This window comes from Schistocerca serialis, chromosome 8 (genome assembly GCF_023864345.2).
Source record: "Schistocerca serialis cubense isolate TAMUIC-IGC-003099 chromosome 8, iqSchSeri2.2, whole genome shotgun sequence".
Classification (NCBI taxonomy): domain Eukaryota; kingdom Metazoa; phylum Arthropoda; class Insecta; order Orthoptera; family Acrididae; genus Schistocerca; species Schistocerca serialis.
In genome coordinates, this window is record NC_064645.1 from 38,200,776 (window position 1) to 38,216,701 (window position 15,926).

Sequence of the window (15,926 nt, forward strand, 5' to 3'; positions counted from 1 at the left end):
CAAGGCAATGACTCACTCCCCACCCTCTGCGTATCTTCCCTCTAAAGCAGTAAGCAGTAGCGGATCCATTCCTAAAACTTTCCAGTCACACTTCGTAATTTGGCGCTGCAAGGAAACATTTTGTTACCGAATACGTTCGCGGCCCCAACCGCCAATTAAACAAAGACACGTGAGATACGAATAGGTAAGACAAATTGTACAGAGCAAACACTCTTTCCAAGAAGTTGTTAAAGAAACAGAGCATCTATATCTACATCTACATCTACATCCATACTCTGCAAGCCGCCTGAAGGTGTGTTGCGGAGGGTACCCTGAGTACCTCTATCGGTTCTCCCTTCTATTCCAGTCTCGTATTGTTCTGTGTGGGCTCTAATCTCTCTGATTTTATCCTCACGGTCTCTTCGCGAGATATACGTAGGAGAGCAATATACTGCTTGACTCTTCGGTGAAGGTATGTTCTCGAAACTTTAACAAAAGCCTGTACCGAGCTACTGAGCGTCTCTCCTGCAGAGTCTTCCACTGGAGTTTATATATCATCTCCGTAGCGCTTTCGCGATTACTGAATTATCCTGTAACGAAGCGCGCTGCTCTCCGTTGGATCTTCTCTATCTCTTCTATCAACCCTATCTGGTACGGATCGCACACTGCTCAGCAGTATTCAAGCAGTGGGCGAACAAGCGTACTGTAACCTACTTCCTTTGTTTTCGGATTGCATTTCCTTAGGATTCTTCCAATGAATCTCAGTCTGGCATCTGCTTTACCGACGATCAACTTTATATGATCATTCCATTTTAAATCACTCCTAATGCGTACTCCCAGAAAATTTATGGAATTAACTGCTTCCAGTTGCTGATCTGCTATATTGTAGGTGAATGATAAGGGATCTATCTTTCTATGTATTCGCAGCACATGACACTTGTCTACATTGAGATTCAATTGCCATTCCCTGCACCATGCGTCAATTCGCTGCAGATCCTCCTGCATTTCAGTACAATTTTCCATTGTTACAACCTCTCGATACATCACAGCATCATCCGCAAAAAGCCTCCGTGAACTTCCAATGTCATCCACAAGGTCATTTATGTATATTGTGAATAGCAACGGTCCTATGACACTCCCCTGCGGCACACCTGAAATCACTCTTACTTTGGAAGACTTCTCTCCATTGAGAATGACATGCTGCGTTCTATTATCTAGGAACTCTTCAATCCAATCACACAATTGGTCTGATAGTCCATATGCTCTTACTTTGTTCATTAAACGACTGTGGGGAACTGTATCGAACGCCTTACGGAAGTCAAGAAACACGGCACCTACCTGGGAGCCCGTGTCTATGGCCCTCTGAGTCTCGTGGACGAATAGAGCGAGCTGGGTTTCACACGACAGTCTTTTTCGAAACCCATGCTGATTCCTACAGAGTAGATTTCTAGTCTTCAGAAAAGTCATTTTACTCGAACATAATACGTGTTCCAAAATGTTACAACTGATCGACGTTAGAGATATAGGTCTATAGTTCTGCACATCTGTTCGACGTCCCTTCTTGAAAACGGGGATGACCTGTGCCCTTTTCCAATCCTTTGGAACGCTACGCTCTTCTAGAGGCCTACGGTACACCGCTGCAAGAAGGGGGGCAAGTTCCTTCGCGTACTCTGTGTAAAATCGAACTGGTATCCCATCAGGTCCAGCGGCCTTTCCTCTTTTGAGCGATTTTAATTGTTTCTCTATCCCTCTGTCGTCTATTTCGATATCTACCATTTTGTCATCTGTGCGACAATCTAGAGAAGGAACTACAGTGCAGTCTTCCTCCGTGAAACAGCTTTGGAAAAAGACATTTAGTATTTCGGCCTTTAGTCTGTCATCCTCTGTTTCAGTACCATTTTGGTCACAGAGTGTCTGGACATTTTGTTTTGATCCACCTGCCGCTTTGACATAAGACCAAAATTTCTTAGGATTTTCTGCCAAGTCATTACATAGAACTTTACTTTCGAATTCATTGAACGCCTCTCGCATAGCCCTCCTCGCACTACATTTCGCTTCGCGTAATTTTTGTTTGTCTGCAAGGCTTTGGCTATGTTTATGTTTGCTGTGAAGTTCCCTTTGCTTCCGCAGCAGTTTTCTAACTTGGTTGTTGTACCACGGTGGCTCTTTTTCATTTCTTACGATCTTGCTTGGCACATACTCATCTAACGCATATTGTACGATGGTTTTGAACTTTGTCCACTGATCCTCAACACTATCTGTACTTGAGACAAAACTTTTGTGTTGAGCCGTCAGGTACTCTGTAATCTGCTTTTTGTCACTTTTGCTAAACAGAAAAATCTTCCTACTTTTTTAAATATTTCTATTTACCGCTGAAATCATCGATGCAGTAACCGCTTTATGATCGCTTATTCCCTGTTCTGCGTTAACTGTTTCAAATAGTTCGGGTGTGTTTGTCACCAGAAGATATAATATGTTATCGCCACGAGTCAGTTCTCTGTTTAACTGCTCAAGGTAGTTTTCAGATGAAGCACTTTAAAAAATTTCACTGGATTCTTTGTCCCTGTCACCCGTTATGAACCTTTGAGTCTCCCAGTCTATATCCGCATGAAATGTCTTAATATAGGGCGAGGCAGATTGAGCCGACACAGAGATCAGATCAATAAGTACAGTCAGGCAGTTCACACTGCGTAACGACTAACTAGAACGGCTGGCGATAGCGGAAGAGTCTTGAGGAGGTGGCACAGTCTTTCGTAGTAGTCTGCAGAAGAAAGTAATAACCACGCTCACCGTAGCAGCAGGCTGCTGATGTAGCAAAATCGGAATGGATATCCTCTAACGAAGCCCCCCTGTGCGTCACTCACAAACACAGGAGGCCGACATTTCACAATTCCTTACGGATTGCAAGTAACACGTTGCACTGTGCCGAGAGCCCGTACTGAAACCTGCACAAGCAACGGCGTACTCGCTGCTCTTCAGCATGACCGGGCGTGTTTACTTCCTCACAGAGGCCGCTGCTTCCCGCTAGTAGTGCAACCGACACAATATCACGTGTCTAGCCAATACAGAACTCATTGCGTGACAGTTCGTATCGACATCCAAGGCTGGACTCACTCACTGCACAGCCCTCCGAAGACTCTCTCCCTTACGCTCGCTAACCTCTCTGACAAAGATCACTAGCCGTAAATAGGAAAGGTAAACTAGCCGATCGCTGATGGCGATCAGCGACCCGGCTCATATACCTGCCACTCTCTCGGGGATGCGCTCACGGCAGCCGAGTTGCGGCCGGCAGCGTTTAATGACCAGACCGCTTACATCTGTACCACCACGCTTAGACGCCAACGGGTGTGACGCAGCCGCAGCCCGTGGAAATTTGGCACCGCTCACCTGACCTCACCAGAATCTCAAGCGGCGGTAGGAGACACGTGAAGACTGTGTCTACGACGACGAGGAGAGTATACGTCTGCTTTACAGTGGTGACTGGACTGTGTCAGGCCGAGCCTTTGACGCACTTGGAAGACGTCTGGTGGGGAAGCTGCGACATGGAGGCTCAGCACTACATTCTACTATGCCGTCCTCAGGGAGTGTTACGTTATACCCCCATCACCGGACCGCGAGATGACTGCCAACCGCCAAAAGCGAAGATTGTGAAGATGAAGCGCCAACACTTGTAATGAACCATCATTTGTATACGTCAAACAGGCGGAATAACCAACGAACGGCCCTCCATGTACCATGGAAAGAAAGCGCAGACACAGGACATTAATCCATGAGGTTACAACAGAAGGTGTCGTCCTTCGCGTCACGCAAACAGACATAAGCAAAGCAGACTCTACCCTCATTCTAGCATGTACGATCCGATGCAGAGATCACTGCTGCTGATGCTGGTTCCACGCTCACCGTGGTTACTCCGGAATTCCAACAGGAACTGGTCAGACCAGTGGCTCAAGAAGAAGTATTGGGTGCCATAGGAAAAGAGGCCCCCAGTAAGCACTGGGACGGGATGGTTTACCGCCGGAATTTTATAGGACGTTCCGGAGGCTACTGGTACCCTACTGGACGACTGTATTTCAACAGCTCATGAAGCCAGAAGTGCAACTTTCAGCTGTGTTTGTGGAAAATGTTATCACCCCGATCCGTAAATCTCGCGATGGATCACATATCATGGACCACCGGCCACTAACTTCGTTGAAGTATGATATGAACATTTTCAGACGCCTATTGGCGGCTCGAATTCGCGTACGACGTCTCGTGTCCTACCAATAGATCAGGCATTGATGCGTGGGAAACATCCGCACTGCCCTGTGTCCCTATAGGGAGCTGATTGCCATCGCTAATTTGTGTCGCGTATCGAGAGCGCTGACGGTTATTGACTTTAGTCTGATCGCGTCAGTCATATGTACTTAACTGCTGCCGCTCAGAATGTGTACCACCCGGCGCTATAGTCGAGGTGGTCCTCTGTGAGACGCAATATAAAAAGTGCTTGTCAACGGTAGACTGTCGAACCTTGCAGATTCGCCGCTCTACCAGACAAGGATGCCCCATATCGACGATACCGTACGCCTTAACACTAGAACAGCTGTCGTGCGGTTTGCGGCCCGCTTCACGGGATTGTCTCTCGGTGGCACTGTTTTTAGATACACCGGGTACGCAGATGAACATGACGTCTGCAGAATCATGGTCTAGTTAGCCACTTATGGTAAAGCTTGGTTGAGCCTTGTAAATGTACATAAATCGGTGGGCTTGAATACTGGCACTGTGACAACACCAAGCGCCGCCCCACTCAGTCCACTGTCTCGGTATTGACTTCACGGAGTGTCCTGGAACTCATCCGTGCTGGACTTAAGGACCGTCGACTTCGGGCTTCGGAACTTCATCAAAGGACCGAATTTATTAATTTCTATCAAGAATTCCGCATGTCGCGCAGACGCTGCCAATGCCTAAACTCATGGCCCAGAGCCTCATGGCGGCATTCGGTTCATTTGTCAGCGCTGGGATAGTATTTAAGTTACGATACGATACGATGCCTTCACTCTTCCTAAAGAACGAGGCAGACTTGGCCTTGACAGTGTTCTTGATCGAGCGGAGTCTCTCTGCGTTGGTATGCACCTCAAGCTTTGGCAGCGATGCCCGACCAGCCTCACCTGCCTACTGATGGAGTGTCTGGCACCGTCTTCCCTTGACCGTCCAGTGGCGGTAACCGAGACAGCGGAGCCATTTTTCTCCTTCGGCAGGATTTATCTGGAGTATAGCTATGTACGGGACTTCCTCCCTGTCTCTCGCTTGCCAGTGGCTAGTGACATCTCGTGCTCCCAGCTTCGCCGCCGATCGGCCAATGCCGTCGAACTGACATACCTTGACGTGCATCGGAGGATAGAATGGCGCTCAGTCAATGCGGTGACGCTATATTCAGACGTACGTTCGACCTGGTACGTGACGGTGAACAAAAACCAAGTTACTCGAGAGAGATTCCGTGGGATCCGTCTTACCGATTTACTTTTACGCGTGAACTGCAACCCCCAGGATACAGACGAACACCAGCTACATTGCGGGACGGCGGAATAGATCTGTATGTTGTGCGTCAAATTTTGCCTTTCTTCTTACGAGTGTCGCCCGCTTCTGTCGATTGACGCACTCTCCTCTATCCTGACGCTGTTTTATTACCCGAGGACGAAAAACAACGCCGTCACTTGGATCAGAGGCCACGCGATTCATATTTCCTTGGGGGCAATTGCGGAACAATTTAAACGATCGCCATTGTGCTATTGTGAAGGATCCTAAGTACAGCAAATACTTTTCGAACAACTTGCGGGGCATCTTCCACGATCCGCCCCGCAGCTGGATCATTCATGGCAGGAGATGAATTTGATACACCCACACGTAGATGATCGAACAACATGCCATAGAGATGGGGCGGTAAAGTTCGTGGAATATCGACGCCTCGCGTGTGCGTTTCCAGATGTGCTACTTTGTGCTTGCTTTTTTCTTTTTTTTTTTCACGCACCTAGTACGTTCCCCTTCTTCTTTTAAAATCTAAGGTGTGGACTTTATGAATGACATATGCCAGAAAAACAAGTGACGGGAGAACCAAACTGTTACTGATACGCAAATGCATGATGATATAGGGGGCGTCAACTTCTGACTTCATTATGGGACTGTGTTCATTGTTTGGTGTAATACTTATATATAATTATTTATCATTAGGAAGCGAATTTATGCAGAGTTTTATAAGGTAATGAAACAAAAAAGAAACAGAGAAAATGTGTTTTCAAAATTAAAAATGCATTATGACAGTTGTCATTTTCACGACGCAAACTAACATCATACCTATATTGTTGAACTGTTTCATATTCAAGTTTTCTTTTCTTTTAAACTCATCTTAGCTTTTAAATTAGATCCCATTTCAGCACCCCGCAAAACTGGTTACTCTGTTATGTTTACTTCATAAATCGAGTTATTTATGAAATTTATTCCCAACTGCCAATTGCGGAATCTTTTGAATCCGTCAGTTTCTTCAAACTTTATTAGAAATAAGAAAACAAGATATTTATGTTGTCTGTCACTGTTTGTCCTCTTAATTCCTCTTTCGCGTCTAGTAACTTGCCTCCACACTCATCTTTGGTTTGTGCTACTTAATTGGACTGTCTCAGACAAGCTGTCCTCACTTTCATCCAACCCAGAATATTTCCTCGATTTCCCTCTACACCTGTTCTATTTTCACTTCCATCATCGTTAGGCTGAACAAAAAAATTCAAAATCTATACAAACGTCACATTCAAAATTCCAAATGCGTCGGCCCATAGCAAAAACGCAAAATAATAACAAGAAATAATATTTATACGTCTGAGAAGCAGGCAGCAGGTACACACTACGTATCTCCCAACACTGAGTCGAAATAGTTCACATCCTGGTGCAATTCTCTCTAGCAGTTTAGTGGCCCAAGTTCTCCCACTTTTACATCCATATAAAATAAGTATTTTCTTACTGTGCAAGATATTTCACCTGTTAGCCCCCAGGACCAATTAATTCCATAGTACTTACAACTGAGGTACGCTGATCAGAAGTCCAAAGCAGCCACTGAATTCCCAAACATGAGGTGCCCCAGGACTTAGCTAAGGAACCCCTACTATTCAGTTTATACACTAATAATCTGAGTCTACATGTGAATGTTCATAAAACTATCTTATTTGTTACAATAGCACTCCTTCATGGCAGTAACGGCGAGGAATTACAATAGCCTTTGAACTGTACGACAAAGCCAGTTTGCAAATGGCCACATGATAAAAATCCAGTCGTAAACAATAAAAGACTGTCATAGTAAATCTTCATAATCATCAAAAGAAGAATCTGCATAAACTGTTGTTTAAGTTGAGACAGAAATCAGAAACAAAATTCCAAAGAATATGGCTGAAGGTTGGCCAAAACTGCATTAACTGTATTGAGTCTGTTAACAGCAAATTAATTAGAAAATGTTTTAAGAACTCAAAGTTTGTACCAACATGAAAACAATTATAAAAGTCTGCTATGCTTATATTTATCTCGCATAAATTAGACTGTAACGTTCTGTGAACTCACCACAGTATCACTTAGTAGTTTCAAAAGTCAAAAAAGGGCCATTAGAAAAATGAGCGGAAGAAAAATAAGGAAATCATTCACATCTGCTTTCATATCCTTTGATATGGTTTCCCTTGTATGTATTAGTAGTAGAGCATCGCTGCTACTCGTTGAAACAAATTTAACTGAGAAAGCCAACAGACTGCAGAGCCGTTCTCAAACAAACTTAGTGCCAAACTGAATAAGAAGCTTCACGTAGCTCGTTCTAGTACCACATGGTGGCCGAAGGGAACCAAGGCAATAACTTAAAAAAAAAAATCTCTACAGCCATATTTACAGGGTCAGCGCCTTTAATCTCCCAATGAATACGTGGGCTTGTTAGGTACCTTCTCATGTTGAAATTCATATTGTTCTGTGATTCACGGAAACGTACAAGCTGATGTCCACCATAGATAAAAAGTTATATCAGATGCTTCATTTGTGCAGCAGTTTAAGGAATTTCTAAATCATATCGTTGGCTACAATTTCAGTACATCATCTGTAGCATGTAGTGTTTTTAGAGATTCATATAGAAATAAATCGGACTTTCTCATCCGTTGGCTACTATATCAAGATAACGTGATTTGACTCTACATTGTAAGTTACTACACTGCATCATTACGGATGATCTGTAATTCATTGTACTTTATACATTATTCAAGAAAGTAGGTACCATGATAATGAATGTGAACTGTGGCTGAAAGTGTTATTGTTTGCACGGTCATTTTCCGCACTAGCTGTTATAACCAATTATTACTCATCTTTTGTCTTCAGCTTACTGCAATTAATGGGCATATTTGGCCATATTCTTTAACTACAGAAAGATTAAGACGGAAAAACAAATAATAATTGATCAGAATGAAAGGTATACTTCCTTCGTTTTTTTATTTTTTTATTGGGAGTAGTCTTCAAATTTCAGTATGTCCTTCTTCACTCAGTCAGACACGAAGTTTACTTAAAATCCTATTTCATAAAAAGCCTGGGCCTTTCTTAACAATACGAACTATGGAAATAATCTGAAAACGCTGTTTTAGTCCTCAAAATTTATTAGTGCATCAGTTTCACTTCCACATTCAGTTTCGTAACGCACGTCAAAAAATTTCACAGAAATTTGCTTCCTGAAATATAAAATGCGTAATTTTCAGTAGATTACCTATCGTGTTTTTAAGAAACGACACGGAGAGTTATAAAATACAGGGTGATTCAAAAAGAATACCACAACTTTACGAATTTAAAACTCTGCAACGACAAAAGGCAGAGCTGTCGGCGAATTAAGGGAGCTATAAAGTTTCATTTAGTTGTACATTTGTTCGCTTGAGGCGCTGTTGACTAGGCGTCAGCGTCAGTTGATGGTAAGCTCAACAGAAAGCTTTTTGTGTTATTGAGTGCGGCAGAAGTGAATCGACGACAGTTGTTCAGCGTGCATTTCGAACGAAGTATGGTGTTAAACCTCCTGATAGGTGGTGTATTAAACGTTGGTATAAACAGTTGGGTGTTTGTGCAAAGGGAAAAGTTCTGGACGGCCGAGAACGAGTGATGAAAATGTAGCACGCATCCAGCAAGCATTTGTTCGCAGCCCAGGAAAATCGACTCGCAGAGCTAGCAGAGAGCTGCAAATTCCACAATCAACTGTATGGAGAGTCCTACGAAAAAGGTTAGTTATGAAACCTTATCGTCTGAAATTGGTTCAAGCACTGTCTGCAGCTGATAAGATTAAAAGAATCGATTTCTGTGGTTTTACCCTTGCTCAAATGGAAACAGATGAATCTTTCGTTTCAAAGATTGTGTTTAGTGATGAAGCAACTTTCCACACTAACGGAAAAGTCAACCGTCACAATGTCTGTATATGGGGCACTGAGAATCCGCGGGAAACAACTCAGTATGAACGTGACTCGCCTAAGGTGAACGTTTTGTGTGCCATTTCAGCCAATAAAGTTTTTGGTCCCTTTTTCTTCGAAGGTGCTACTGTAACTGGACTACAGTATCTGGAGATGTTAGAGAATTGGCTGTTCCCTCAGCTCGAACAAGAAGCACAACAATTCATATTTCAGCAGGATGGAGCTCCACCACATTGGCACTTATCTGTCCGTAACTACCTGAACGTCAACTACCCGAGGCGATGGATCGGCCGCCAGGCAGCCCGTGACAGAGCACTTCATCACTGGCCTCCAAGAAGCCCTGATCTTACCCCCTGCGATTTTTTCTTATGGGGGTATGTTAAGGATATGGTGTTTCGGCCACCTCTCCCAGCCACCATTGATGATTTGAAACGAGAAATAACAGCAGCTATCCAAACTGTTACGCCTGATATGCTACAGAGAGTGTGGAACGAGTTGGAGTATCGGGTTGATATTGCTCGTGTGTCTGGAGGGGGCCATATTGAACATCTCTGAACTTGTTTTTGAGTGAAAAAAAACCTTTTTAAATACTCTTTGTAATGATGTATAACAGAAGGTTATATTATGTTTCTTTCATTAAATACACATTTTTAAAGTTGTGGTATTCTTTTTGAATCACCCTGTATACTTGAAGCTAATTTTGAGCCGTGGCGCCATATTTTACTTCGCTTGGGTATTGTCCGGTGTCACTGGCTCGAGTTTGTAATCGATTTACTATTTGTTCACTAAGTATCTTGGATCGAAGTCGGCCTAGGAGACAGTGCTGGCTGTGTGGTGTATCGAGGTGGAAGACAGTTGGTCTGAGACAGGGGAGTTGCACGGTTACAGCAAAGTTGTTTTGTGAAATCGGTGTGAGAACTAAGTTGCACTGTTTGCGCCAAGTTGGTCTGCGAAAGCTGCATACTTCCGACACAGGAAATAGACTGTTGGGCGAGTGGTGTGCGGGGCGCTAGCCCGCGCTAGCTCATCGCAACTGTAAATACTGCGTGTAATTTTGCGTTTTTGACTTACGCCTCTAGTCAGCCCTGTAATTCCAGTTTGAAGGGATAGCGTTCACTTGGTGTGTGCAGCAGGCTTTTTCTGAAATTACAAAACTTGCATTAGAAAATTAAGGTCCATCTCAATGTGGAAAACTCTTCAAGGGTTCGATATGGTCAATTACCCAGGAACTAATGTTCTATTCAAATTTGAAAGTTACAATCGAGAAAACGTTGTCTACGGTATATTTAATAGTCTATTTGTTACATTGTTACTCTATTGTACATTATACTCACTAAGTGAAGTGAAACTAATTATAATCAAAGACAACTTACAAGTTGAATACATTTTGAAGTAGAAGATATGGATTACGAACAGAAATTCCCATTTTCAAGACAGAGAAACTTGTTAAGATATTAAAGAAACTCAGTATGTCTGCAAATATCACGAGTTCCCTGGTAGAAGCATCTTCCGTTTCAGCGTACAAAGTGGTGGATGACTGACGAAGTAGTCCACACGTTATGTAACTAGTTTTAAAAATATGCAGAACTTTATTCATCATAAAACTCTCTAACTGAAGAACCAACACTAATACCTAAATGTGTAGAACTCGTGACATTTACAAACTCTGTAGCAAACACATCCACATGTTTAAAAACAACAAAAACAGTATAAAATGGCAGAAGCTGTTTATGGCGGTTTCCAGTGAGCGTTCGTTCGTGTGATTCTAAAATCGGTCACTAGAGTGCAACGCCGAGAAGGAAGCAAAACGTGTTCACATGTACGCTGCCCTCCAAGTAGAAAACTCTCCCCTACACAACGTAAGCATGTTTATACACTGAGCTGAAGAAAGTCATAGGACAGCGATACGTACATACACAGACGGCCGTAGTATCGTGTATACGAAGTTGAAAAGGCCTGTGCATTAGCGAAGCTGTCATTTGTACTCGCGTGATTCGTGTGAATAGGGTTCCGACGCGATTACGGCAGAACTGCGGGAGTTGAGAGACTTTGAACGCGGTATTGTAGCTGGAGCTAGGCGCATGGGACATTCTGACTCGTAAATTGTTAACGAATATAATATTCCGAGATTGACAGTGTCAAGACAATGCCGAGGATACCGCATTTGAGGCATTATTTGGCGCCACGGACATTGCAGTAGTCCCCAGCCCTCGCTTACCGACAGAGTGCAGCGGCCTTTGCGCAGAGTTGTCAGCGCTAAGAGACAAGGAACACTGCTCGAAATATCCGCAGAGATCAAAGCGGGACGTACGACGAACGTCTGCGTGGCGAAATGTTGAGTTAATGGGCTATGGCAGCAGACGATCTACTTGATTGCCTTTACTGGCAGCACGACATCGCTTGCAGCACCTCTCCTGGGTTCGTGACCCCATCGGCTGGAGCCTAGACGAGTGGAAAACTGTGGTGTGGTCCGATTATCCCGATTTCAGTTAGCTAGAGCTGATGGCAGAGTTCGAGTGTGGCGCACACCCCACGAAGATATGGACCAAGTTGTCAACAAGTCACTGTGCAAGCTGCTGGTCGCTCCATAATGGTGTGGGGTGTGTTTACATGGAATGAACTGCCCCCTCTGTCCAGCTACATCTATCATTGACTAGAAATGGCTATGTTCGACTACTTTGCAAGGGGTGTCAAGAGTGTGCCGACAATACCAAACTTCGCGCCAACACAGTGGCCACGACCGCCACTTAACGATCGAGAGCAGCGGCGTTTGCGTAGAGGTGTCAGTGCAAGCAGACAAGCAACACCGCGTGAAATCACGCCAGAAATCAATGTGGGACAGACGAAGAACGTATCCGTTAGAACAGATCGGAAAAATTTGGCGTTAATGAGTTGTAGCAACAGACAACCAGCGCGAGTGCCTTTGCTAACAGCACGACTTGCTTGCAGCCCCACACCTAGTCTCGTGACCATATCGGTTGGGATCTGGACGACTGGAAAACCGTGATCTACTCAGATGAGTCCTGGTTTCAGTTGGCAAGAGCTGTTGGTAGGGTTGGAGTGTGTTGTAGACAGCACGAAGTCACGCATCCAGGTTGTCAACAAGGCACAGGGCAAGCTGGTGGTGGCTCCATAAGGGTGTGGGCTGTGTTTACGTAGAATGGACTGCGTCCTACGGATGTTCGCTTCTTGGAGACCATTTGCAACCATTCATGGTTACGAGATATTCTCAAACAACGATGGAAGTTTTATAACTGACAATGCGCCATGTCACCGGGCGACAATTGTTCGCGGTTTGAAGAACATTCTGTATACTTCGAGCCACCCAGGTCGGCTGACATGAATACTATCGAATATTTATGGTACATAATGGAGAGGTGAGTTCGTGAACGACGCAGCGGCAGCACTTTCGTAGTTATAGACAGCTAGAGAGGCAGCACGGCTCACTAGTTCTGCATGGGACTTGCAGCGACTTGTTGAGACCACGCCACGTTGACTTGCCACACGTCCGACATGATATTACGAGATACCTCGTAACTTCTGTCACCTCAGTGTAAGGTCTCATAACGATGACATATTCGATTATCTTTATTTCGTGAAATGTAGAGTGCCCGGTGGCGACTCAGATGCCCCCCCCCCCCTCCTCCCCCGTACCTCTTATGATCGGTGGCTGTGATGCACTGCAGGCGCGTACTCACCCCGTAGGAGCGGGACAGGCCGACGACGGCGTGCTTGGTGGCCACGTAGACGGGGCAGCCGGCGAGCGGCGCCAGCCCCAGCACCGACGCCACGTTCAGCACGACGCCGCCCCCGCCGCCGCCGCCCCCGCGCGACATCAGCTCCATCGCCAGCTGCGTGCACCGCACCACCGCCGTCTGCGGGGAAAGCGCGCGCCGGTCACAGCCGGGCACGTGAGCTGCGGGGCGCACTGCTCGTGTCGAGTTCCAGTGGGCTTTCCTGTTTCACGTGCATATGTAACGCGGGAAGAAAATATCCGAATGGTTTACCAGAAGAAGTGTTAGCCACCTCCTTAAGAGAGCACACTGCGCGCTCTGGAGCGATGGCGACTGTGTCGAAATGGCAGCAGGCGGTCCGGTCACGTGACCACCTACCGCTGCGCAAGCCGTGAGAATAAACTGCAGGGTGTGCGCCAGTCACTTGTATCGACATAGCACAGTTAGCGTTTCATTACGGAGTTCCCTGTTCGGAGTTTTCATCTCCAGTCTTGACGTAATGCTCGGCTTGTTTCTTAAGAAAACGTGAGGTTTGTTTTGTGTGGGCATTTCAATATGAACTTACTTACTGGTTGTCCAGAGAAAAGAATGTTAGCAGATTTACTTGAATCCTACAACCTTTTGAAGGCAGCATATTTTCCAACTAGATTTCAGAGCAGCACGATCGTAGAGTTTTCTCTGTTTGATGGACACGGTTGGGTTGGGTTGGGTTGTTTGGGGGAGGAGACCAAACAGCGTGGTCATCGGTCTCATCGGATTAGGGAGGAAGGGGAAAGGAGTCGGTGGTGCCCTTTCAAAGGAGCCATCCCGGCATTTTCCTGGAGCGATTTAGGGAAATCACGGGAAACATAAATCAGGATGGCCGGACGCGGGATTGAACCGTCGTCCTCCCGAATGCGAGTCCAGCGTGCTAACCACTGCGCCACCTCGCTCGGTGTGGACAGGGTGTGAGAAAAATTACTAACGGCACTTCATATCGCGATCCACAAGTCGTATTACTGAAAGCTATCAAAGCAGAGTCATACCCCAAAATAGAGAACAAAAGACTTATAGATATGAGTCCACCTGCAATGCGGAATTTTAAAGCCGATCTCCAAAGGGAAACATGGCAAGAAGCCTACAATACGGATAATTTTAACGATAAATATAATAAGTTTCCTCAAACATTTATCACGTTCATTCATAACTCTTTCCCCTCAAAAATTATAGGCACGGAGTATTAATAATCGACCGACTCCTACAAGTAACGACACTGCAATAACGTGCAGGAGGAAGAAGGCGCTGCATGTTAACACGAAAAACAATCAAAGCCTGGTAGCACGGTTTATCTACAGGGAACATTTCAAAGGTTGAGAAACATCATCAGACACGCTAAAACAATGCATTGCAACTACCGAATAAATAGATCTCAGAACAAAATTCAAACTGTGTGGTCAAATATGGAAGCGATATTAGGGCAGCGATCAACACTGTGCACCTCTCTTTTATGAGAATGGGACTCATAATTACTCACCAGACGTATGCAAAATCCCATATACACTGCCCGAAATAAATTTAGTACAACCTTTTACAGGTTTGCCAATTCACTCGAAATTTATTGTTGCAACAGTGTGAATGGACTACATGAAATGATTACATTTACAGATCAACAACACAAGCGGTTCTGATGTACCAGGTATCGACCCGTCCTCAAACAGCCATGTTGCCCCATGGGCGGCAATGCAGGTGCTCACTCTTGCGTCCAGCCTATCGTAGAGACGGCGAACACTGTCCCGGGATACTTAATGCCACACCTGTTCGACACGTCCACGCAGTTCTCTAAAAGTTGTTGCTTGACGAGTCGCACGAGTCACTCTGTTTCACTCTGTGTAATTAAAACGTGTATATTTTTTAATGGAAGGCATGAAACTCATATTCAGAACAGTGGAAATTAAAACGATCTGTGGTGCCTCACTTGCTCCCAGTCGGCCGGCATCACAGCCTACCCTCCTACAAAAACTCACAATTAATACTGGGTGTGATTATTTGTGACGGAAACAACAAGAACTTGAAAGTTATCTAAGTAAATAAAAATATGACTGAGGGTTCTCTTTTAAATAATTAAAAATATTACAGAAAGTTCTCTTTAGATAATAAAAATATGACTGACGTGTTGTTTCTAAATGTAAGGGGCTCTGAGCACTATAGGACTTAACATCTGAGGTCATCAGTCCCCTAGACTCAGAACTACTTAAACCTAACTAACCTAAAGACATCACACACATCCATACCCGAGGCAGGATTCGAATCTGCGACCGTAGCAGTCGCATGGTTCCGGACGGAAGCGCCTATAAGAGCTCGGTCACAGCGGCAGGCTTTCTGATTGTAAGATGTGAGCTATAATAATAAATGAACTGTCGTATTGTAAAGGTAAACCTGCATTGTAATAATAATTAACTGCCCGAATGAAAAGGGAAGTATTTCATACTGTAAAAGCTATCAATCTGACTGCAAGAATTTTGAACAGTATAAACTGCCTCAATAATGAACTTTGACATGAAACCTACAGCAATTGGTTTGGCAAAATTGATCACAAAAACTGTCTCTGAATGACTTAAGTTGGCCTTGCTTGAACTAAAAAAATCAAAATATTTAGTCGTCATCTCTATTCTGCGCAAATCTGGGTAACGCTTTGCAGTACTGCTCTGTCTTGCGCGCCGCTATGCTGAAGCTGCATATTACTATACCTACACAGCGACACTCGGGAGGTGCAATTAGTTAGCTGCAAATCGAAGTATTTTCC

The 15,926-nt window shown here is 44.7% G+C and overlaps 1 protein-coding gene across 1 annotated transcript in view; it reads right to left on the bottom strand.

Moving 5' to 3' along the window:
- The window catches only part of LOC126416559 (15-hydroxyprostaglandin dehydrogenase [NAD(+)]-like), a 204,674-nt gene that overhangs the window by 106,327 nt on the left and 82,421 nt on the right, over nt 1-15,926 (bottom strand). The window contains exon 4 of the mRNA XM_050084304.1: nt 13,109-13,285. Within this exon, the coding sequence (XP_049940261.1) occupies nt 13,109-13,285 (177 nt within the window). The remainder of the gene's footprint in view (nt 1-13,108; nt 13,286-15,926) is intronic.